This window comes from Cryptomeria japonica, chromosome 2, assembly GCF_030272615.1.
Source record: "Cryptomeria japonica chromosome 2, Sugi_1.0, whole genome shotgun sequence".
NCBI classification, from domain to species: domain Eukaryota; kingdom Viridiplantae; phylum Streptophyta; class Pinopsida; order Cupressales; family Cupressaceae; genus Cryptomeria; species Cryptomeria japonica.
Window position 1 is genome coordinate 470,492,539 of NC_081406.1, and position 26,872 is coordinate 470,519,410.

At 37.6% G+C, this 26,872-nt stretch overlaps 1 protein-coding gene across 2 annotated transcripts in view; it reads right to left on the reverse strand.

Annotated features, from left to right (window-relative positions):
• The window catches only part of LOC131051638 (protein IQ-DOMAIN 5), a 104,342-nt gene that overhangs the window by 39,504 nt on the left and 37,966 nt on the right, over positions 1 to 26,872 (reverse strand). For both annotated transcript variants that reach the window (XM_057986305.2, XM_057986237.2), the window contains exon 3: positions 5,078 to 5,326. In XM_057986305.2, coding sequence (XP_057842288.1) covers positions 5,078 to 5,326 — 249 coding nt within the window. The remainder of the gene's footprint in view (positions 1 to 5,077; positions 5,327 to 26,872) is intronic.

Sequence of the window (26,872 nt, forward strand, 5' to 3'; positions counted from 1 at the left end):
AAAAATCGATCATCTTGATAGGTTCTTCGCATTTGATCATCTTGCATGTGTGCTTAAGTGCCTTTTGAGTGTACATCGCCCTGGTCCTTGTCCAAAGGACAGGAGCGATCTATGTTTTTTCACGTTCATCTTGCATCTTTTAATTTCGATCTTTCATTGCTGGCGAATAACATACTTTACTTGTTCCTTTTGCGCTTGATTCATTTGTCTTCATGAAGTATTTGGACGTATTAAAGGGATCATCGCCCTTGTCCCTTGGAGAGGGACAGGAGCGATCCATGTCCTTTCCTTGACCTTGTCAACTTTAAACCTTGATCTTCGTTGTGATGTCCTTCAAACGTCGTCCTTCACCTTACCTAACTTCGCTTTGCTTTGATCTTGAAGGAACGTAAGTGTTTTGATAAGATCGCCCTGGTCCTTGTCCAAAGGACAGGAGCGATGGGAGCTTTTCACCTTGATTGGCAATGTTTGGACGTTCAACACTCTTGCGAATTGTCTTCAAACGATGCCTTGGACCATGCATTACCTTATGAAATCTTGTTCTTACGTAAATCTTGCACAAAATGACCAATGCATCTAACATCGTCCTGGTCCCTTGGAGAGGGACAGGAGCGATCTATGTCCTAGGATGCGAATTTCATCATTGTGACGACCTTTGAATGTTTGTGCTTGCTAAAAAAGTCTTGAAATGTCCCTCGCCACCTTGTCTTGACTTGGATCGACCTTGAACTTGCATAGGAAGTAACATCACCATTGTATCGCCCTTGTCCCTTGGAGAGGGACAGGAGCGATCCTCCTTTTGTAGCCTTTATCTCACCTTGCCAGGTTCCGAGTTTATATTCAACGAACTTGTCCTTCTTCACTCTATTCGTTCATGCCTTGACATTGTTTGTAACTTTGCAAGAAAATCAATTATATCAAAAATCGCTCTGGTCCCTTCCTGAGGGACAGGAGCGAACTAGGCATTTAGCACTGTTATGGACGTCCCAAAAATCTTCAATTTATATTCAACGCATTTATCTCATGTTTTTCCTTGTTTTTGAACGTAAACTTGCCTTGACCTTTGTCTGGATTTTGCATAATGAAGGAAATCGCTCTGGTCCCTGGGAGAGGGACGGGAGCTATAAGGTATTTCGCCCTGGTCCCTTGGAGAGGGACAGGAGCGATTTGGTAAATATAGGTCATTCTCCTTCGTTTTTGCATCTCAAATTATATTCATTTGGCAAAGCATCTTCCTTTGGACGTCCTCAAATCATTAAGTCTTCGAAATCTTGCAAGGACAAGGCGAAATTTGAATTTGTAGCTCCGGTCCTTCACTGAGGGACAGGAGCGATTTTCCTCTTGGAGGCATTTCTGTGCTCACGAAAATCTTCAATTTATATTCAATGGAAAGATATCGCCGTTCTCCATCACTTCCAACTCGAAATTTGTCTGGACTCTGCAGGGACAATGAGATATTTGAAAATGAGCTCCCATCCTTCACTGAGGGACAGGAGCGATTTTGCTCCTACAGGCCAAAATAACATGATTTTTCACATTTTAACACTTCACGAGGCGAAAACAAATCAATTCCAATGCCCAGGATCAAAATCAAAAAAAAGTCAAAATTTGGTCAAAATATTCAATCAGACAAAAATTCTCATTTCACCTTCAACACTTAGACAAATTAAAGCTCTGCATCAATATTCCAATTGAAAATTAGACCATTTTGGCGAATTCATTGCATTCAAAATTTGCATCCTAGAAAAGGAAGCTCGAAAGCTCTCAAAAACGACTGGATTTTGGCTTGAAAAGACAAAATTTAAAACCCTAAGGCTTGACCCTAAATCCAGACGACCAACTGACTAACAAAATCCTAAAAACGAAAGCGAAAACGAGCGAAAAACAAGCAAAAAGAGGGGGGTCCCCATTTGCGATGGGGCGATGTGTGAAATGGTCACAACAGTACCTTATACTATAGAATCTGTTCTATTTATTTATATACATACATATATACAACGGTTAATTAATCAAATAATATTTCATAAAGAACTACTTTGCAGAAAAACATATAGCGTAATATTGTTTGAACTTATATATATATATACAGAAACAGTGATTTGAATGAACTAGTAAACGTGAGATTATAAATCTGATTGAATTATCAATTCAATATCAGGAAGAAGATTATATTATCACTGATTGAATTCAGATTAAGATGGTTTTGTCTCCTAGTCAATGTAGTTTAAGTCATGAGTACATTGAAATAGATTAATTATGGCTATAACATGCCTAGTCCTAGTAGGGGACATTACAAATTGTATACTGAAATAGATTAAATTTTGGCTACAACATGCCTAGTCCTAGTAGGGGACATTACAAATTGTATATCGAAATAGATTAATTATGGCTACAACATGCCTAGTCCTAGTAGGGGACACTACACATTACAAAGTTTACAATCAATTAAAACGCTCAAATTTATCAAATCTCCATTATATTCATACCAGCAAGTGTTACAAGAGGAAACCCTACGCTACAATTTCTCTAACAATCTATAAATGGAACCATAGAGACATTTAGTTTCATACACCAATAACAATATTAACACCTCCTTGTGATTTACAAAAGATACTACTCTAATGGCAACTAGATTTGCAAGAGTGGAAACCCTAGAAGATCATCAACACTTGTAGTTGTGTGAAGAGAAAAAATGGAAAACCGCTACTTTGGAAAGCAAACAAATATTCGTAAAGCTTTGTTTGATCGCCCGATTGCTTGTGGGAATTCAACCAAAAACTACATATGACTTGCCAAGTAAGTACAATCCAATGGAATCTGCAAGATGGATGGTTTAGATCAAGTGTGAGGACCATCAACATTTAGAGCTCAACAACTACATTAATGGTGACATGGTGGCCCTCACTCTGCATCATTGAATTTGCATTTGAATCCACACCCTTAATATTAACAATGGTTTCTAAGCAAAATAATCCTAGCTGGGGTAGTTACAAAGTAAAATCTAGTCATTAATGCAATGCTAGAAGGATTTGGGTAGTGCTAGAAGTAATCTGGAAGAAATAGGAAAGTTTCAGGTAGAGCAAGATGTGAGAAAGGGAGAGGTGGAGTTTTGCACCAAAACAGGAGGTCGAAACTGGATGGGGGTAATGGAGATCCTAAACTCCAATGAAACTCGGCAAAAAGGAGTGAAAAGTGCAATGGAAGAATCATGAAGAAGTTGCAAGATTCCAATGCAAAACTAGATATAGGAATTGGATGCAGTGGAGGAGGTTCAAATGTCAGGTCAACCTTTGCAAGAATGGAAAAAGGCCTAGAAGACCTTTGTGTGATTCAATGTGGATGTGGACATAGGATCTAGATGGAGTGGAAGTCCAAACATCCAAGGGAAATCTGCAAGAAGGGTTGGGAGAGAAATTGGGGAAAAGGAGAGAGGAATCGAAGGTTATGAATGTCCAAAGGTGGGCAAGAGTTCTACAACAGCAATAGGAAAAGGTGCAGGAAAAGTTTGCGGAAGTGGGTGGGGGAAGTGGATGCAAAGAAAAAGAAGAAATCCAGATCTGCTTGGAAAGTCAACAAAGGTGAAGGAAAGGAAGATTTTGCAGAAACTTTGTGGAAATGGACAAAAGAAGTAGATATGAGGGAAAGGGAGGAAATCTGAATTCTCTTGACAAGTCTACAAAAGAGCAAAGATGGGAGATGAACAATAGTTTCCAAGAAATGAAGGGAAGTTTAGATGTCCGATGGAATCCACAAAAGAAGGAAATGAAGGAATAGGGAACAAGGGAACCTGATAATCCTTGTAGGGATTTTAAGTGGAACTGGGTGTTGTAACCAAATACTGGACAAGCAAAATCCATAGAAACTCCACAAACTAATTTGGCCATTTATGGAAATTGATATAATTTCTTTCTTTTTTATGTGATTAAAAATGTAACTTCTCTAGAGTTCATGGCCTCTAAATCATTTGCACAAGGGGCAATAGACCTCCTTCAAGCAAAGAAGCCCAAAGATGCAAATAAACTTTCCATCATATATGAATAGGGCTTGCTTTCCAAAACAAAAACAAGGTCATTGCCACTATTGGTCCTAGCATTTTAGACTGAACGGTTTCCCATTCAGCTCTTTGCTAGGTAACTTTGCCACACTTTTCTGGAATTTCAAGATTGTAGGAAAGCTACCACAAACATTGTTGGGCATAATTCTAAAACATTTGTTTCATGGCATATTGAACTGATCTATATTCTGTTTTATAAAATGCTTTTCTATGAGCAAAAAGGATCACTGCTCACCAGCTCAGTAGCACTGCTTGGATGAGCAAATGAAAATTGGCATTAGTTGTGATAAGTCTGGTTATAGATACCCAGATTTGGTTAAAGCTTTAAATTATAAACACAAATTTTTCATGAACCCACTAAAGAGGAGTCATTGCTGCAGAACTTACCATCCTCGAGAGAAGAATTGTGCAATTCTGTATGCCACCTTGCAGTCAATGCGATAGGGATCGGTTTTAGGCTTCTTTTATTTAAACCATTAATATGGATCAGGTTTGAAACCTCAAACCTCAATTATGAATTATGTGTACTACTTCCAGTGTAGATGAATTAGCAAGCTTGAACTTCTTAAAAGCTTAGCTATGAGGTCTAGACACAAGGGTACAAAATCTAGCACACTACATACAATAAATGGCAAGATTCCACCTGGTCAATTTCCAGAAAGGGGTCTCATATGCCAAATTGTTGTCTGACTTGGCCATGACCAAAAAACAACCTTTAACCTTTTAAAAGTTTTTCTTTGTAAATGATGTAAACTATGTAAGAATGATGCAAGAAGATTTGCAATAAACATTTGATATTTCTTGATCTCATCCATCATCTATTTGTCTATTGGCACATTGATAATGCTTTAATCAAAAATACCATGCAGAATTAATTACCGATCATCAAAAGATTTTCTGTGCATACTCTGAAAGGAATTAGCACAATGCAAGTTTTCAATCACCCTTCGAAAGAGTTACAATAATGCATCTACAATGAACATATTATCCAGGGCAATTCCATCAAAGGATAGAATGACATACCAGAAAGCCACGAAAGGCAGTCTGGATGTGAATAGCAGCACATTCCTCTTTACCCGTCCTTCCAGGGGAGCATGTAGAATTGATTGAAGTGTCTTCAACTGGAAAATTGACAAAATTTGCATTTGCCTCAGAATCAATATTGGATGCAAGATCAATGGCATGCTGAGTTTCTAGACTTTCCAAATCTACAGTCTCTCCAGTATGTTTCCTCTGCTCCCACTCTTTCAGTCTGACACCATGAACCTTTTGCTGATGCAGTAAAGAAGTTGAGTCAATGACTCCAAAACCCAGGAAGCAAAGGGAATGTACCACTAAAAGGAGTATTTTTAATTAAAATTGATCTTTTGTATCAAAATGAAAATCATTAACAAGAGAATTATCAAATGAGATGCAAGACTAAAAATTCTATATCTTTGACAATAACATGCAATCATATACCCCCTTCTATTATCTTACAAAGATGTTCTTTAGAAACTGTGGACCGATTAGAATTTGGTGGTAACCCAAATGTAGCAGTCAGCAAGAAAATAGAGAGGGACATCACTAGATAGCAGAAAATTTTGAGAAACACACTGTGTATACATTCCAAATGTGCTTTTATCACTGATAAATATCAACATTTAAAAAAACTGTCATGAGCCCAATCTGACACCCTAACAGATCCAGAATAAAAATGGTCTTACAAAGTAAGACTTCACCATTTATAGACATTGTAATGATCCAAAAACAGCCAGAACATTGAAAGAAGAAAAATAGATTGATTAATGCGATGTGTAGAATATGGCGACTGCAGAGACTTAATAACCAATTCACATAAGACAAATTCTCATAAACAAACGATGGTGACTTAACAGTTAGTTAGGCATTTTATAAGCAGCAGTTGGTTAGAGAAGGAAAATAATTAAAAGTGCAATTCTGAACATGAACAACCTTTTAATTAAAAGGTGCAATTTCTAGAAATGAGGATGGCTCCTTAAGTGAAGCGCTTCTCATAATAAAACAAATTTGTTCACAATAATAATTAAGGAAGTATAGAGAGGTGCAATCCAAGGGTATGTTAGATTGCTTCATATAATATGCTATTCCTTGTTAATAAAATATCTACTAAAATGGAATAATATTAGCACCATTTTGGCATTTTTATGTAGCATTAAAATGGTTTAGATAAGTTTGTATTAAACACCATACTTATGGTTTTGAAAGTACAGGCATTGTGTTATAAATGAAGGTCATTCATACATAATAGATTTATGTGTGTCTTGATTTTAATACGAAAGCAAATACTTTTGCAATAAGTATTTAGAATATTAATTGTGGTTAAGAATTAAGACAATCTTCATTCTATAGTGTGCATATGAGTGTGTTGACTATATAATAGCCAACACACTCATGTTAATCACAAACTAAGGCAAACCATATTGTAATTTATATGGTTGCTTTTATAAAGAGCTATATCTCTTCGAATAAACATGAAGGTAGATATAAGATCATAATGAGAAGAGCAGATGTGCAATGTCCCCATTTGGGATTCACCTTGATTTAGTCCTGAAACAGCAATTCTAACTCAAAGTGAGAATAGTTATACATTAATAAATATAATCTTATCAAACTATATATATTGTATTATAACTTTTAACTCAAAATCTTAAGAATATCAATAGTATGAAAGATAGAACTTATCTTGCTTTATTGTAATAACCATAATAACCTCTTTCCAAGGTCTAACGTTCCTTATATGTCTTTATACAAAGTATATAATGATATCACTTATAGTGCAATGTCTGTCCCTGTTTTGAAGGCCTATGATTGCAATAATGATTAACGACGTTATCTCTGGTATCGTCAATCCGCATCTGCCATGTTGTCGTTGTCTTCATTATCCCTAGATGGTTTCGATTTGATGTTATGATATAATAGTTATTGTTCTCATTTTATGACACCCTTGGTCCATCAGTGAGACCGATCAAAGATATGTTCCATGGACCAACGCAGCCCCAGTTGATCAAGGAGAGAAAAATCATGAAGTGTGAAGTGTTGCCTTCTCCGGAGGAAGTTCCTCCCTTGGCCTTTTCTTCTTCCCCGGAACTCCGGAACCCTGAGGCTCCCAAGTTCTTTTCTCTTTGCCCTCTCTTTTCCCTTCTTCGGAACTCCGAAACCCCAGGTTCCGAAGTTCTTTGCCCTGGTCTCTTTCCTTCTTCCTTTTCCGAAACTCCGGAACCTTGAGGTTCCAAAGTTCTTTGCCTTAGCCGCTTTCTTTCCTGCTCCGGAACCTCCAGGTTCCGAAGTTCTTCACCCTTCCCCTTCCCTTCTTCGGAACTCCAGAACCCCGAGGTTCCAAAGTTCCCTTCTCTAGCTTAACCCTCCCTCCGGAACCCCGAGGTTCCGAAGTTCCTTCTTTTCTTCTCCCCTTTCGCGGAACTCCGAAACCCCAAGGTTCCGAAGTTCCTTTGAGCAGTTCCCCAGAACTCTGAAACCCCGAGGCTCCGAAGTTCCCTTCCCTTGCCTTTCTCGGAACTCCAGAACCACGAGGTTTCGAAGTTCCCTCCTAGCCCTTCTTCCTTCTTTTCTTCGGGACTCCAGAACCCCGAGGTTCCGAAGTCCTCTTCCTCGCTTCCCTTTCTTCTCTCCGAAACTCCGGAACCCCGAGGTTCCGAAGTTCCTTCTCCTCTTGCCTTCTCTCTCTAGTTCCTCCAAAACTCCGGAACCCCGAGGTTCCGAAGTTCCTTTTCTTCTCTTTCTCTCTCTATCCCGAAACTCCGGAAACCCGAGGTTCGGAAGTTCTTTCCTTAACCTTTTGAAGTTCTCCGGAACCCCGAGGTTCCGAAGTTCCTTGCTCCTTCCCTTGTCTTCCTCACTTCGGGAGTCCGAGCTTCCAAAGTCTTCGGACTTCCTTCCGACCGGCGACACTTCCGGATGGTGTGATCAGCACTCAAGGCTTTTAATGCTCCAACAGTTTTGGTGACTTGTGCACTTTCTTTTGTGGAGCCACAAGGGTACATTAAATGTTTTTGGCAAGATTTCCATCAAGGAGATACGGGGCCATGCTTGGTGACTTATGTCATGTCTGACTTTGGAAGGTTAGTCAGTCCACCTTCTCAAAATTGCCCCTTGTGGGTATGGCTAGGTCGCTTGCATGTACAAGTCAAGTGCATGCACTTCCCTGCACTTCCAAACTGACATGCAGGGGTCATGATCACCCTTGTAACCATTTTTTCTATATAAGGTTGTTAAGCCTCATTGTAAAGGGTTCTCTCCCTGCTAGCTTGAGCTATTCCATGCTCTCCCACTTCTCTTGTATTTATCTTGCATTTATGCAACTGCAAGTTTGGCCATTGGCCTTATAATTAATTGAAAATCACCATTCTTGCCTCCTTTCAACCTATGTATGTTGTGTATGCATTCTTACCTTCATCATAGGTGTGTGTCTTGTGGCTTTTCTCTCCATGTATGTTGTGTTAACTTGTGTTTTCTAAGTGTGACTTGTTGGAATCCTTCTCACCTCTTGACACTTAGCAAATTCTAACCTCCATACGTGCGTTTTGGTCACTCATGCAATTGAAGTTGTGCATCTCTTGGGTTTTTCAGTTGGTTCTTTGTGTCATCTCGGTGGGGAGAGGAACAATCTCTTCTCGGTGTATCACCTCCTTCTATTTCCAGCATCCTCTCTTCCCTTTACCTCTGCAAATTGTTAGGATAGGCTTAGGAGTTAGTTTTGAAGTGTTGAGTTGGTTCAACACCTGCACCTATTCGAGGAAGGAAGTCGGCCTTCTCCGGAGATTCAACCCCCTTGCGCAAGGTCCCACACTTCGGGATTGTTTCCATGTTTCACAAGGTTGCTGAGTTGATAGCTCAGCAAGGGTGCAAGCTTTTGTGATAACAGTTACTAGAAATCAACTTCGATATCGATCCTGCTTCACTCTTCTGCCAATTATTCACAGTCAAACATTAATACTTCACACCGATATTAATAGCCATTAACCACAAGCGCACAGGTTAATGAAATAATTGTTGCCACTAACGCTAGGAATCCATATTATATTCTTTATGACTGTTCCTCCCTATCTTTTCTTCCCGACCATAGAATCCCCTTTATATCTATTTCTTTGGCTTGAAAGGGTATGTCTCTTCAAAAGCCACGCCTGTTGATTAAAATACCACCTTTAATCACATAGAGAACCAGCCAAGTGAATTTAATTTAATAATCAATTCTTTGTAAATCTTAATGACTACTTTAGCATATTAATCAACTAACTGTATTTCATCGTTTGTCATCAAGTCTCATTTATCATCGAATATCATGTGATTTCGATTATGGCTGGGTAATGCATTTTAGTATTGAACGGTTGCTTCTAGTTCACTCCTGATATTTTTATGACCTGTCAAATTCAATATCTCCTATTAACCATGTCCGATATGCCTGTTATATTCACCCTTTACTTGCTGCACAGCCTTGAAGTCGGAGGCATATGTTTCATAATCATTATATCATGAGTTTATATTTTGATTGCTACGGTATCCATAGTTGGTCATAGTACATCTTCCATCTTTGCTACGCAGCTTCCCTTGTCTCTTTTATACATGTATGCAAAGGCAGACAAATCTGACATGGTCTGCCACTATGTGTTTATTTAATAATTATTTAATAGTAATTAATATTGACTTTAAATTAATATTTTATTTGAAAATTTATTATTATAGAGATAAATGGTTATTCATTATTCAATAACTTATTTCTGATAGAAATAAATGGATGATTAATCAGTACTAAATAAGTGTATTGATATTTAATTTAATTTAATTTTTATGTTTATTCTTTTGTATTTTCCTTTTATCATCATTATTTATTATTATATTTCAAAGTGGGGACATCACAAGATGATAAAAAAGAAACTCAGATAAATATACCTTCAATTTATAATATCATATTATCAACTATGGTCAGGCATCGGAGAAGGAGCAGATCATTATTAGTTACTCGCAGATCATACTCTGCAGATCGTATTAACTTACAGGAAGATAATATAAAATTACTGGCAATCATTGCTATTACAACAGATTGGTATGATGTATCTTATTTATGAATTAAAAACTTACAGTCATATTATATTTGAATTCAATTAGGAATGTGGGGCTAATTGTGGAAGTGGTTTCCTAGCGCCCTAACAAGTAATTCCCCATCCTCTATTAGGATTAATGATTAGGAAAGTGTTGTGACCATATCACACATCGCCCCATCACAAATGGGGAACCCCTTTCTTTTGCTTTCAGTTTTAGGGTTTTTAGGTTAGATTGCTAATAGTGATCCTTTAGGATGAATAAGTTTGAGTTGATCTGCATACTCAGCATTGTGGAAGCGAATGATTCACAATAATCATCATCTTTTGCTTGCTAAATGGAAATGAAATGCTAAATTTGGCTAAGGAAAACTTGTTTTGAAAAGTCAATATTTCAAGGAAGGATAGGCTAGAGTTCAAATTACCATGAGAGGCTCAGAACAAAGGGATCAAGATAGTAAAGTTATCATTTTGGCATCACTTCGAGTGGAGCCCAAAACGTGCGAACTAAGGCTTCCAGTCGAGCTCCAAATCAGCAAACTAAGCCTCGACTCTTCCAATAGCCATCAAAATCAACAAACTAAGCCTTGTGTATCTCATTGCTTGGAAGGAGACCACGATCTTGCTAAATATATTATCAAGAAGATGTTGCAAACTTAATCAATAGCAAGTCAAGAGGAGGAACGTGTAGCAAGCTGATCAATCTTTCAATTTCCACTTCCAGTTAGGCTTCAAGAGCATGAACTAACATTTCCAGTTGCCCCTCAAAAGAGCGAACTAAGGATTGATCATTTCCAATGAGGTCTTCAAAGTGCGAACTAAGGATTGATCATTTCCAATGAAACCTCCAATCAGCGAACTAAGGATTTCGACTTCCAATCAAGTCCCAAATCAGCAAACTAAGAATTCCGACTTCCAATCAAGTCCCAAATCAGTGAACTAAGGATTTGTTACTTCCAGTCATGCCCTCAAAACGCGAACTAAGGTTTCCTATCAAGCTTCAAAAGTGCAACCTAAGCATTGAGACTTCCAATCACCCCCCAAATGTGCGAACTAAGGATAGACATTTCTGCCACTCAAGTAGAAGAGTGATTTTGCATCTAAGGCAAGGGAGAGACATTTAACATTTGTGCCACCTTGAAATGGCCCCACAATGAAGAGAAACGTTTTTTTTTTAAATTCAAAATTGATGAAACAAGTCAGCTTTGAGCTTTAATTTGTAAATCATTAAATGAAATACAAGTCGTCCTAGTGCAACCAATGGACACGCCCTTTCATCTCTATATAGGCTGGATTGATCATTTCAATTGATCAATCCACGATTTTGTGCTTTATGATCAGCAATCTTACCCTTGCTAGGCGATTCTCCTTCAGCTAGTGACAGTGATTTTGATCAAAGGGAGGCAATGTCATTCAAGGTATAGCGAACTTGTCACAATCAACAGCGAACTATCTTCCCAGATCAGCAAATTCGCCATTGATAGTAGCAACAGTCTATCTATTAAAGCGTCGACAAATTGAACTTCAGTGAATACATCATTGGAGATAGGAAATTCAATAGGGAGAACAGTGATTCTACATCAGTAATTAGACAAACTCCAGCATTTGATACCAAGAGCACCTTGATATAAAGGGCAATTTTGCAAAAGGAGCAATCAATTTTAAGTTACCAGTACATTTGGAATTAATTTGCAGGTCTGAAACAAGTTTGTTTGATCGTTTTCCTTAAAAATCAGACCCTAATTTTGCACTGGTACAGCAACATGTTCACTATTTTCATATGATTCTAATCGTAGGATGCTTTGATTCATTACATTTTGATCATTTAACATGCTTTGAGAGATGTATTTAATTTTATTAGATGACAATTTTCAGATTTTAGACAAGTTTAGGGTTTTGCAAAAGCCTAGGGTTTTAGTAATTCGTCAAGGTTTCAACGATCTTATATACTCCTAAGGAGGAATTACTAACCTAGATGCATTTTAGATGTTCTAAGAATTGAAATCATATCACCACCCTAACTTAGACATTCCCACAAGTAGAGCATGGCGACTCCAAAGGCCAGAGCAGGTGCACGGCAAGATCTCATCAAGGAAGACTCGAAGAGAGAGGCATTGGAGTCCAAGATAACATCATTTTGGGGTAATGTAGGAGGACCAACCTCGAGCAAATTGACATGAAGAAGTTCCAAGGTCCCTTGTATACCACCAAGCCTTCCAAATTTTCAGAGATGATGATTGAGAGCAAGATAGTGAAAGCAACAGGCTTTCCTCCAGTTATACAATGCAATGAGTTGATCGTTGAACGTGCCAAGCACTATGACACGAGCAAAAGAACAATAGTAGCACCTAATGGCAAAGAACTTGCCTATCTATCTGAGACAGCTATTAGTGAAGCTTTCCATATACCTGAATTCAATGACATGATCTACAAAAGCAAGGAAGCAGCACAAGCATTCTATGATGATGATCCCCACAAATGCCTAGGCATAATCAACAAGTATTGGTTATTGAAGAGTCGGCCTAGCATATCCAAGTTACCCACCAAGCTTCATAGGATTGATTTCAAGGAGGAATTCAGCGATTTTATCACTTTGCTCAACCGAAACATGGGAAGCCCTCAAGCATCCCAGTTCGAGAATTGGGTGTTCTACTCCATGGTGATCACATCAACTAGAAAGGAGAGGATTAACTGGGCAAGACTTATAAGCAATAACATCGATATACAACTCAAGAGACTTGCACAAACCAGAGACTTGCACAAACCAGAACATTCTACACAAGTTAATACATAAAATATTCACTTGCCAGAGCTCATGAATACGCAAAATTAATTTATAGAGGTCCGGTTAGTATGTGAGCTGGAGAATTGAGAGCATGCAAATCATACACACGGCTGCATTACCCTAGCAGGGCACATTATAGGAGGTTGGGTGATGCCTTCACGATGCACATAACAAGAACATTGCAAGGTGGTATTCATCAGAGGTTATCTCCACAAGCAAAAGAATTGATAAAGAAGTTTGGTGCTTGATTTATCCAATTTCCCAGTTCACAAACATAAGAATTCAAGGATGCTCTTGTTCGCCCTACATGCTATCGAGATAACCTACCAACAAGATAGTATTGCTTGAGTCGGTGAGGTAGTTGATGACATACAACAAAGTACAAAAGAATAGACACAAGTCAAGAATCCCATTTCCTATTTCAGTTGGACAGTCGTTGGAAGTGTGTCCATCCTTGCAGGTGGTAGAGAAGGTAGAAGAAGAATTGAAATCTCTCCTTATTCCATACTTTTCTAGAGACAGCATTGATCCCTACAACAGCATCAAAAGATCTAGCAGAAGAAGGCACAAACATAAGCTACAATTGGAAGATCATTTCATGAATGCTCAAGATGATTTAGACATAAGGAGAAAAATGTTCTCAAGGCTATCAATCGACATCGTTAGGACGTGCAAGGTCTTCGACATTCCAGATTAGGCACAAGATAGTGGAAGACACCTCCAGCCAATATATGAACAAGAGAAAGACAAGGAGGTAAGGGTCAATTGGACCGATGTGGAGATCACCAACTTGAAAGATTTAATGAAGCCAGTCTTTGCATATAAAAACGATGGGTAGATATCCAAATCCAGAAATTGAAGAATTAAGATACCCAGTTGACATTCGAATTGATGGGAGAAAGTCTTTTGCTGATGATACGGAAAGTGAAAGCATGAGTGGACGTGCCACCCAATCAGCTGATCGAAGAGAAAAGAAAGTCACAAGGAAGAGCCTCCAAACAAGAAGCACAAATCAAGTTCTGGCCGTGCCGTCCTTCCACTACTACCTCTTTCAAGCACGAAATAGAGATGAATCAAGCAGCTGACCAGGAAAAGAAGCCACCTGAAGAGAGCATTGATCATGGAGTAAAAGAGTACATGGAATCTACAGTTCAAAACAGCAATTGCGAAAAGACAAACAAGGGTAAGCAGCAATTGAGTCAAGACAAACAGTTCCATCTGAGCAGATCAATGACAAAACAAGCAAAGATGTGCATGTAGTCATTGAGAACGAAAATGAAAAAGTAACATCTCCACCCTGAGAGGATCAGCAGCTCAATGAGGTGCAAGTAGGAGAAGAGAAATCAGCTATCCCAGCATGGCTTAGGGAGAGATTAACAAAAGAAGTGATAGTAGCAAAGGAAGATCCTATTGATTTGGATAACTTCATGAATAGAACTCAAGAGCCCGCTGAGAAGAAAGAAACGAAGATGTCAAAGATGACGAGATGGTGCAGGGTCTTGAATAATACAAATTGCCACTCCAAGAGTAGACAAGCCTAAAGGCGAGATTACAACGGAAGAATATGATTTGGAGACTACTGATTTAGGTCCTCCCATCACTGAGCAAGCATTGCATGACACAGTGAAGACAGTCCATGACATGTTGAGGTTGGAAGTAAAGAAGAATAAGAAAGTGGAAAGAGAAGTGAGTGCATTGAGAAGTCATTTCTAGCTGTTCAAGGAACTGTTGAGGCAAAATGATCCTTTAGCTACGCTACCACCATTGCTTCATCCAGACTTAGTTTCTAATTTAGAAAGGATGAGAACTTCAGCACACCTGATGGATACTTGGATAAATAAGACTTTCAAAAGGGCGAATGCATTCATAAAAGAACTACTAAAGATATTTGATAAGGTCGTAAGTATCCTTGAAAGAACTCAAGTCCTCATGGCTGCTTACGATACTTTCGTTTACACTAGAGATTACACTATGTCGAGATTGCAAATAATGAAGAAACTACCAAGACAAACCTTGGCAAAGGGTGGAGTATTAAGAGATGGACAATCGCCTAATTTCCAGCAATGGTGTAACTTGCTTGGTATGAGGAAGGTCGTCTTTGAAGATATCAGCGGTGGATGCAACAATGTCAATGGAGCAATAAATTTGATACATGACAAGATCATAGAGGTAGCTTAGATCAATCTTCAGAAAGAGATGAATAAAGGAATTCACATAGATGTCGATCAGCTAGCCAAACGAGTGAAGATCATATTATTTGGAACAGACGGATCACCTTTCGAGAAATAGCTAGACGATACACACTCATTCACAATACTTGCAACCAAGACAAGAGACTATGGGCCAGGATGGGAGACAACCTTTGCCTTTGCTTTGGAAGTGTTATACTCATTTTTTATTTTCAAAAAAGGGGGCAACCCCTTTTGAATTTTTTGTTAAATTCACACTTTCACATCTTTTATGCATGCTTTTCAAGGTTGAAATTTATCTTGTATAATGTTCGTTTGAGTGTGTGCTTTCCTTGGTTTTCTCTTTTTGAGTTTTAGTTGTTTTGAGTCTTCTTTTTTCGCCTCCTAGTGCAATTTCGGGTTTTTGAGGTTTCAGTGCAAGTTGGGAGCTTTTAAAGTGCATTACAAGTGAAATTTATTCACTTGAAGTTGGATCTTTAAGACCCGATTACAAGTGGAAAGGGTTCTTATTAAGTGTTTTGTTATGTGCAATCGAACCCTTAGGGCCCGATTGCACATAAAGTCCTTTCTTTTATCAAGACATTGATATTTCATTAATACTTGTAATCGGAGGAAAATGACCCGATTACAAGTCTTTTCAAAAGATGAAATCTTTAATATTTTATAACAGACTTGTAATCGGGGGTTTGTAACCCGATTACAATTCTCTTTTCGCCACTTGTAATCGGAGGTTTGTGACCCGACTACAAGCACTCTTTTTGCTCAACAAATACCGATTTTCATTGCAAGCCTATTAAAGTTTCCTATGGCCCGATTTCCATGTTCTATGTCTACGTTTTTAGAGGAGATCCATTAATGCACTAGTCTTTGTGTCTAAAACAGAGTGTCTCTCTCTTTCCAAATCGGCAAGGGTTATTAAGCTCCATTCATCCCCTTCAAGCGTGCATTGGCAATTTAGTTGAATCTCGCAAGGGTTTTTCGCTTTCAAGTTTTTATTTGTAATCAAGTCTTTATGACCCGATTCCAAGTAAAGAGTCTTGAGTTATGTACTAAGCTTGCAATCGGGTTTTTGGAACCTGATTGCAAGTACTTATTCATATGTTTTTTACTTTTATTTCTTCCCCATGTTGCTTGAAATCGATTTTCAAGATAAGGATGGCAAGTTTGTGCTTTCAAGTCTTTGTGACTAAACTTGCAGTCGGGTCTTGAAGACCTGATTGCAAGTTGATGTATTTCATGTTATGCATCATGAACTAGTTGAGGTTTTTCCCCTTTGGAGTCTCAAAAGCAAATTGCAATTGGATCCTCATGATCTGATGTGAAAAGAAACCAATAATTTACCTTACCATATGCAAGCATTCTTTACTTGCAATCGGGTCTTCAAGACCCGACTACCAGTAAAGGATTATCATACCCCAAGTTGTGTGTCTCATGTTCACTCCATTTGCGGTCATCCCCTCATGCTCAATATGCTTTCCAAGAGGCCATGTCAGATATTAGCCACTTGTAATCATGTCCTCAAGACCCAATTACAAGTATCCATCATCACTTACCTTTAAACTTTACCGTTCCACTTGCAATCAGGTCTTGGAGACCCGATTACAAGTGTGGGATGTAATGTTTCTTTCACTTACAGCCACCCCCATGAGATCCGATTTTCCTTCCCATCGCTGTCCAAAGCATATCCATAAAGCATCTTTGAGTCAATCCAAGTTGTTTCATGATAAAATCTTTCCCAAGTTGTGGTGTGAGCATTGGTTTTCAAAATTTGAGGACTATGGAATCCCCGATTGCTGCTGAAGAAGTTCTTACCCTCTTAAGTTTTCATCACAATGTTGTAGATTCCTATTCGATGACAGAAGAGTCGGCATCTCCTCCAAACAAGAAAATGAAAAATAAGTATGACAAATATCAGAATGAGATTGCTCCCACTTAGGTGATCTCTCTCATTGATGAGATCAGAGACATAGAGATCGGGCATGTGGACATGTCTGAATTCTTGGAAAGAATAGAAGGTTCACCAACACATGGGATGCAGTTGCTCTTAAAACAGCCATATTCATTTGGTCTCATCTTTCCCAGTGGCTGCCCTGGAACCTGACTTCGTGCTTGCATGTGCATCTCATTTTGATAAAGAGACTCAAACAATCAGAGATGAAGATGGGAACTTCATTATCGGGTTGGATGCAGAGACCATTGATAAGATTTTCAATGGTCCCCGCAGCTCACAATGAAAAGTGCCTTGGATCATTATAACCAGAGAAGATCTGATTGTATCAGACATATCGATGCCAAGTGGCTTAATACTCCCAGGACTTGCCTTTCCAGATGGCCCAAGTTGTATCGTTGTGATTTCATTGAAGAAGTTGGCGACATGATCACTCTTCTCAGCAAGATAATGGGTTTGAGACACTCTAACGTGTTTGAAATTTGGATGTACAAGTAAATTGTGATCATGAGGAAGGGGCAATCTCACATTTTCTGGGGAGAAGTCATCAGCGACAACCTGTGTGAGCAGCTATCGCAAGTTCCCACTACGCTCACTTTCCATATGAATTTGTACTAGGTGTATATCGCAACATCACTCAAACAATTTCTTGGTCTTTCTACTAAGGGTGACAGATCATTGGTGTCAGTGTCGAAGGCCCAATAGAATTCATAACAAAAGGGTGTAGGATGCGTTCTTTGGACGATTCATGTGTCTTTTTGACAAAACACTCAAAAACAAAAGAGTCTCTGAGGCAGCTTGGAAGAAGGTGAATGAGTATGGGTGCTTATTTCTGCAATTCTCAACTTTCACCTATATGAGAGCTAGATGCTTTGAAGGTCAACCGTACATGCTGCCAAGATACCCTATAGATAAGATCATCCTGATGGAGTAGGCAAGACGGTTGATGGCAGTTCACGCAATACAACTTGCCAACCACAAGCTAGGTATCAACATTTCCTCCCACAATCCATTGCAAATTGGCCGGTATTCTTTGAACACCTCAGCAAGAGCCAAGGCAATGGAGACCGAACTTAAAGAATCAAATTGAGGAAGTTCAGTGAGCAGAGAGATTTTGATTATCGAGGGATGAAGGACAAAATCAAGAGGGCCTTCACTCACGTTCATCGCCTCGAAGATGTATGGGTTGACCTTCGTACTGAAGATATCAGAAAGATGGAATACAACAAGCTCACCTTGGAGCAAATTGTAGATCTTGATTTGACCAAGATCCTAGAAGGAATGGTGGATGATGGTAAATCCTTGACACAGAATACATAGAGCAAAGAGTTGTTGAAGCCCCTCTTCCTTCTCCTTAATGGTCAAAGAAGGAATGTGACTCTATCTTTGATAGATTCCAACCCATTATCGCAAACACCAATGCCTGGCTGAAGAACAATAATGTCAAGACGATCAAGGTCAAAGGTGGAGCGGAAGTTGATTCAGCTGAACCTGTTGGGCGAAGATCTTAGGTCAGGATCAAGTCTAAAGAAGGTGCTTCCTCTTTCGGCACTAGAATCAAGCTAAGGGTCAGCAGGGCTTTAGTTATTCCTCCACCAGAAGTGTCACCAAAAGGGAAGGAAAAGCCAGAAGTGCAAATACAGGTTATTGATGCTGACAATGATACTCACGAAGAGAATATAGCAGGATCACCTCCTTCTATAGGTTTGAAATCTCCTCATACAACCCTTCCCCAATTATCATTGGATGAACCCATGTCTACGAATGTAGATTCTTTCTCCACCATTCATGTGGAACCTGTGGAACCAAGTACATTTGCCTGTACCAGCGTAGAAGTACCTGTTGAGACCTCTCACGGTGGCTTGGAGAATGTCTTTGATGTGAATCCCTCATATGCCATCTTGTCCAATGTTTCTCTTCCGAAGATTGATACTTCTACCATGAGTTTTGATAAGTTCATGACAGAAGCAAGTCATGATTTTTCATCCGAGCAGACGCTTGTTGCTATTCAGACCAAGGCTCCTCCTAGAGTGACAGTTGTGGTACAGGTTGAGTTTATTTCTTCACAAACCACAGTTGCTATCTCAGATGTGAACTCATAAGAACTACCCCGTTGGTTGAGTTCAATCGCACCCAAAAGGAAGAAAGGAGATCTCTCCAAATATATTTGATTTTCAACGACTCAGGAGACAAAAGCCAAGGGGCACTTAGAAAGCAAAGACAGGTTTCGCGAGGGTGGTAAATAGTAACAAAATGAAATATGCAGAAGTGGCAGAGCCTCTAGTTGAGAAACCACCAGAAGAAATGCAGTTGTAAGACTACAAGCTCATGAGGGTGGAACTTGGGAAACAAACACATTCAAGTCTCATGCATGATGCCCAAGATTCTGTAGCTTCACAAGTCTAAAGCTACAATGAGATACTAGCAAAGAAGAATGAGCTCAAAGAGAAAAATTCACCTCTCATCACAGTGTTCCAAAAGAGCACAAACTCTTCAGAGCAGGTTCATCCTTTGATCTCCTCCACCTCTAAAGAATCTATAAAACAATTGGAGAAAGCTACTCAAAAGACCAAGGCAGTTGATTCTTAGGTAGATCAGCTAACTAATCAGAGTACTCAAGTGGTGAAGAAAGCATTGCATGTGTTGAGCAATGTAAGAGCAGCGAAATTGAAACTAAATCAGACCTTGGAAACTTTCAACCAGAGTCTAGTTTGAGTTGAGAAAGACTTGAAGATTTGGCATGAGATGGATCAGATCAAACTAGAAATTCTATGCAACAATATGGTAATTTTGAACAAGGAAAGATACATAGAATTTGAAGAACTCATGACAAATAAGTCATTGGTTATCAAGGATCTCATCAAAGATGTGCAAGCCACCCTTGAAATGAGTGATGAAGCTGAGCAGGATATCATCTCCAGTTTTGACAAAATATCTTGCAAAATTTTAAGTCATGATGGAGAGCTGCTTACTGAAAATTTGATTCTTGCTGACTTAGTGTTGAGCCTTCATCAAGAGTTGGAATCAGAGCAGTTTGTTGTATCTTTGATCCACAAGTTTGTGAATTACCAAGTGTTCTTTGATAAAATGCTGAACACTCTCGAGGAACACAGAAAAACAGCAGTTAGATATTCTGATGTCATCATCAAGACTATTGCAGTTGCTAGGAATACAGCGGGTCTAGATCCTGATAAGTTGCAGAAATCTATCATCAGTTTCCAGCCCTCATAGCCAGAAATGAAAAACAATTAAAGTGTCTTTCAACACTTACTTTTTGTATATGCATTTTGTTTTCGACAAATTACATGTAATGTCAAAATTCATGTTTACAAGTGAATTATCACTTGTAATTTTGTAAAATGTAATTACATGTAAACAAATTACAAGTTGGTTAGCAATAGAACTATAATTTGAATAAGTAATAGTTAGTTAGTTAGTTAGTTGTGGAAAAGTCTTAGTTAGTTAGACTTCTCCCACATTTTGCTCTAAGCCCCTCTCCTATATATATACCCAAGGGTGCTCTATGTAATTTTTTATTTTTTGGCAAGCGATAAAACTTTGCAGAATTTTGCACTCATAAAGACTTTGAGCTTTGTAATTGTAAACTATTTCTTTCAAGTAATATCAAAGAGTTGGAATTTTAGACTTTGTGTTGAAGCCATACTTTGTGTCCTTTGTGTTCTTATGTCATATTGGAACATTCCTTTGTACTTGCTTATAGTTGTGGAAAATTGTTGAGAAGAGCTTCACTTGAAATATCTGCAGACTTTATGTTGCAAATATCGAAGGTTGAATTAGTTTAGTTTATGATTAGGAGTGGAGAAGAGTTGCAAGACTTTGTGCTTGTAGCAATTCCCATTTAAAGTGACTCGAAGGTGCATCATACTCGCAGACTTTGCGCTGCCATATGTTGTACGTTGTTCTTGTTTCATCATTCTAAAAAGGGTAGATAGGAATTTAGAAACTCAAGACTTTGTGCTTGTTTGTTGTTTTCCCGTCCCGAAGGAAGTGACGGAAGTCTTTGTGCTTTCAGGAAACTTCATTTCCTCTCTTGATTTTATTTTAAAATTGCTATTATTATTCTTGCAAAGTTGTTGTTTCTTTTCTGTGAAGAGAAAAGAACATAATCTTTTTTGAAACAAGAGAAAAGGTTGTTGTCTTACCCATATTAGATTAAATTAGTTTTAGTTAAGTGTTAGATAAGGGGGAGCCCTCCCTAAATTAGGAGAGTTTATACTCACACACAGTGGTTGAAACCACAATTTTGCACATCCTACTGAGTGTACAAAATTTTCAACCAACAGGAAGAAGTCAATTACTTGGAAGAACAGTTGAGGAACCTGCCTGTCGCCCCAAAAACTGAGATCGAATTCATGATGTCCAGATTCGTTGAATTTGCAATAAAAGAAAAGGATAAGGGTAACAAGATTCTAGAAGATAGTTTGTTTTGATCCCATGTGGCATCATTTTTCCTATTGGAGTATTTTTCCTCGTATTTTGCATCAAATAGATGTCACATTCCCATTGGTTGATATTTAATAATTTGCAATAATTAGGTATTTTGTTGTAACAAACCCTAATTAGGATTTAGGTGGCAAAATCTTGGCCCTTGATTTTGATTTAATCTTGGTCATTCATTATAGTTGAGAGCTCTATATAAGCTCAACTCATTTCATTTGTAAAGGATCGATTACAGGACTTTTAAAGAATTGTTGCTCAATGCTGCAAAATTAATAAAATCATTGAAGTGTTGGTGACTTATTGAGTTTTGGAGCATTTGCTTGTTTCTTCACCCTTTTATAAGAGAAATTAATATTTGAAAAGACAGAAAAATTAGAATAGAATTTGATTTAAGTATTTTAGATGAATGGAAAATGCATGTGCATGATCGATAGTGAGGCTCTCATTGTTCATACTACTAGTACTCCATCGATGGTGAAGTATCTTGCGTAGTCGACTGAACTTATCTTAGCCAAAGCTTAACTTCAATTACTATTTCATCATTGATATGCTTCATCTTGAAGGTATCTATGCTTGTAGTAGTGATTTGCAAATCATCAAGCTACCCTTAGAAGATTGCACTAGCGTTGTGGACATGTTCATGGCATGTCAAAGCAAAGCTTAGTTGAGCTCACTTGAGATTGTACATTGTCTTGCAATCCTAGCATTAGCGTAGCATTTTTAAAGCTTACTCCTTTTTTCATTTTTTTAATCAAAGATCATTTAGTAGTAATAAGAAAGATCAATATTGCAACATCATCCGAAGAAGAGCATTCCATTGATCTTGAAGTTGATGAAGAACAATTGTGTAAGTCCCCTTTAAGGTACAGCAAACACATCATACCATTGAAGCTATCCAACACGTCAAGACTCGACATTGTAAACCTTGGAATTGTCTCAAGTGATCCTTCGCTAATCTTCGGCATTTGAGAATTCTTTGTTCAAGAGAGGATAGAGTATTCAATACTTTATTTTGTGTTCGATAGTACGTGAAAAAACCATCACCAGAAAGGGGTAAGGATTGGGGCTAAAATATGGTAATTATCACTTGTATCATGAACATTAATTGTTCCTTAGTATTAATAATCTAATTTAAGCCATAATGATGCATGTTAATTACTGGGAAACAAGCAGTCTCCTAGTAGGGGACACTGCAGAAATAGTACATTTTGCATATAACTTAAACTTTCTCATCATCCAAAATCCATTGAATTGTGTTCACTAGTAGAGATCGGGCATCACCAGGAGTAAGACCCAAGTTCAATTTCTGCCAACCGACCTCCAGATGATATCGTATAAGAAATTTGACCTCAAAACGTTGTACAGTCCAATCAACGTAAAGAACCAACTACCAAAAAAGCTACCTAATTGTCTTTTATCTGCCTCTATTCATAAGCACAATTAGTACTAAGGAAGGACTTCTTGCAAATGCAATGAAGTCTCTAGAAGCTACCTTTTAAACTCAGTTAGTATTTGTTGTAGATATGAGAATACAGCTCCATGCAGCCTCTAGAAGCTCTGTTTTAAACTTGGTTATCATTTGTTGTAGCTATGAGAATACAGTTACATCCTTTCCTAATAATTTTTACTGGCATCTCATTAATTAATTCTGGGTTAGCTTTAAATATCTTGATATAATTTTTTTAATTCTATTTAAATTACATACTTCTGCAGATATAACTGAATTTCATTTAGCAGGAAAGAACTTTGAGATTGATCTTCATTGTTCTAGGGGAATTGAATCTGACTTGAAATAATGAGACAAAACAAGGTGCTGGGACCACTTCCCTTATACCTGCATGAACATGCAATGTCGACAACAATCATGAGCAAATATGAATATTTGTCAGTTATATGAATCGAGAATTGAATCTAACGAAATTGGTACAGACAATAAACTTGTTGGTAGGCAAGCATTCCTTGACATTCATCAACATTCTCTTGTTAGTAATTCAGTGCAAATCTAACCAAATTCTCATATCAGATTTTTCCGTATAAAATAAGTTACTAAAAGAAGAATAGAGCCACAAGAAGGAAAACAGGTTTCTTGTCCAGGGGCAATGTGTAGGCCGGGAGGACTATAATGTCCCCAATTTTTAAGGTGACATTTAATTAAATTGATTTTTATGAAGTTCTCCAAAAATAAAAGAAACATTGAAAGGATGACTTAATTAATTTAATTAAATAAAATAAAATAATAAAAAATGATGAGTCAATTAATAAAATTCTCCAAATATGACTAATATTGAAGTTGGCTAGTCGGCCTAATATTCTAGAAGCTTCTTGAAGTTCTTTACAAGGAGACTGGACGGAGGAGGTAAAGCATGCTTTTGGATTTGATGAATGTCTTTGATTTCTAGAGACGAAAGCCTTCAGGAGTTTGACATAAGGGTTGGACGAAAACCTAGCTCTTCCTAAGGGTGGATTCACGACAGAGTTCACAGCTATGCAAATTTGTGAAGTCTCCATTGGAGACAAATCTGTAAGGATTTACTTTAGAAATAAAGATATTTGGTTCTATTTTTTAATTTGAGAAATAAAATTTATTATTTCTGAATAATAAAGGCTATGTGGGAATTTATATATTTGTCCTAAGCTTTGTGTGAGGTGCCTATTATAATTCATATTGCCGCTCTTTTCAGCATAGGAGTATTGAGGTTGAGGACTGATAATTATTGTGGGAGGCGATTTACATTTGAAATATGAAAGCTCCGTGAGAAAATTTACAGGCTGACATTAGGAACAACTATCATCTATCGGCAAGTGTTTTCTACGGGCTTCATATAAGTTGATTTATTGAAGAGAATATCTATTGAGTGTAATCATTTCTAAAGTGCCATGAGACATTAGAGTTTGAAGTAATAGAAGATTGGATATTTCAAATCGAACTATACTAGATTCTGGTGATTTCATTGCATATTGGGCTTAGCAGGTGTGTGAGCCTTTGACAGAACGCAGAGATCTTGTGAGTCAGTGCAGGGGTGTTTGGTGGCTTTAAAGAGTGCAAAGAGTTGTTTTCTCCTGCCACGACATTCCTTCCATTCTGTTGTGAATATTTTACTGAACAGTCTCCATACCCTATCGCAGTCTACTCTTCTCTGGTTGTGGCTTAGAATATAGGGCACATACTCTTCCTAAAGGTGGATATATTTGCTGAGCATGGAGTAAGATATTGAGGCCAGTTTTATATCACTGTTGTGTGCCACTCAGGGGACCTGGCATATTATTATCAAAAAAGATTGCCGCATATAGAGATAAGATTGCGCCTTCAAACGCAAACCTCTGTCATATATCGCATCAAACTGTTCTATAAGATCTGCATTCACTATTTTCAGTAAACTGCATATTGGGCATTGCGTGTCTATGTTGTTTTGTATCAAACTATTGTTATATCCATTGTTGAATGTATTAAACAATAGATTCTGCAGTCTGAAACTAATATAGAAGCAGATTTAATTCATGGCAAATAAGAATTGTAATATGTATGCAATCTAGTGTGAAATTTGAGAAAGATATTGTGATTCTCTATCATCCCTACTTGGGGATATTTCACGGATACATGTATGGCTATTTTTAATGGCCCCTAATATGGATACAGCTGGATACGACCTTCGTAAAGAACACATACATTATTTAACACAATTTTCTAACTTATTAGAGGAGGTTTTCATTACTTCAGAAGCAATATAGACACATAATTACTACATAAATAAATATAAGTTGATTTAAAAACTTACAATATACAAACCAGGAGATATAATTGAATTAACAATAATATCAATTATTTCTAAATTAAAATAAGAAAAAGTCTAATTTAAATATAACTTATACAAGAAAAATACCTAAATATATTAAAGTTTAAACTTTTAAAATTTAGATACAAAGAACAAAATAAACAATAATAATCTAAACTTTTAAAAAATAGTACATTTGTGTTGGAAGAAGACCCAAAAAATTGGGTGGTTGAAATAGAAAAATAAAATAAAAATTGCACAAATGAAGTTTTTTTTTTAAATTAAGTTTAAAAAGGTTCATGCCAAAACTTTCGAAAATCAAATCTCACAGTATCTAACACAATTGGAGAATTATTGTTTTTTACTCACACATGGGTACGATATCCAACACATATCCATATCAGATATGGCGGTACAAGGGCCTAGGGAGGAGCATGGGCATATATGGCTACTATGTAAAAAAGAGAAAGAAACCATTCAAAGTAACCTTTAATTACTTTTTAAGGTTGGCTGGAAAGGGGATTGAAAAAAAAAGAAATAAAATATTGGAAAATAAGATTCATTCTAGAATTGCAAATTTTCAGAAACCCTTGTGCAAAGCTCTACTTCAGCATTTTCCTTGAGGAAAAAAACCCTCTCAAATCTACAAAAATTGGAGGGCAAAAATCTTTTGTTTTATAGTGTTGGCTCCACCCAAAAGTCGAATTTGAGCCTCTACAAGTCATTGCAATTATTGTAAAATCAAAAAATCAAAAATATGCATGTATTTATTTCCATAGGTGCAATCAATCTCAAAAGTGGTTCGTACCCTATGAAAACCATGGGATTTATTCTAAAAGGGGATTCATTGAGTTAGAAGGGACTTACAAGTCGATCCTTCACTTAAAACATTTAGAATTGATATGCACCACCTTTTTGTTAAGCACAAAAATATACTGAGAAGAGGGGGGTGAATCAATATATGCCAATTTCAACTTGATTGAACATTAATTATTATTAATAACTTCTCCTAGTGTCAACACCAATCTCAAAACCAATTCATCATTAGTAACATTTACTATTCTTTCCTCAATTATGAACAATCAAAGAACACACATCCACACAAATGAACACTAGATTTACTTGGAAACCAAGAAGGGAAAAACCATGTTGAGAATAGCTGCTTGTATCTACTACCCAAATCCAGCCTCACGGAATATAATAAGGAATTTACAATATGAAGTAAGCGCCAACCTACCAGAGACACCAATCCCAAATTACATTTGCAAGTATCAACCAACGAGAGACACCAATCCTCTATTCCAAGATCTGAGCACCAACTCAACATGTGAGACACCAATCTCATCAGAATATAGGAAATGTGAAATGCAGACCTTCAAAGTTGAATATACAACTTCTTTCTGATCTGATAAACTTCACAACTCCCTCTTGCAATGCATATGATCTTCAAATGTAACCACACAATGATTGAGATGCTACTTACACAGCATCAACCACATACTCGCACCTCAACCACACCTTTCGAATACACACATCTAAGGACACTCTAGGAATGAACCTAGATCAACTATATATGTGAATTACA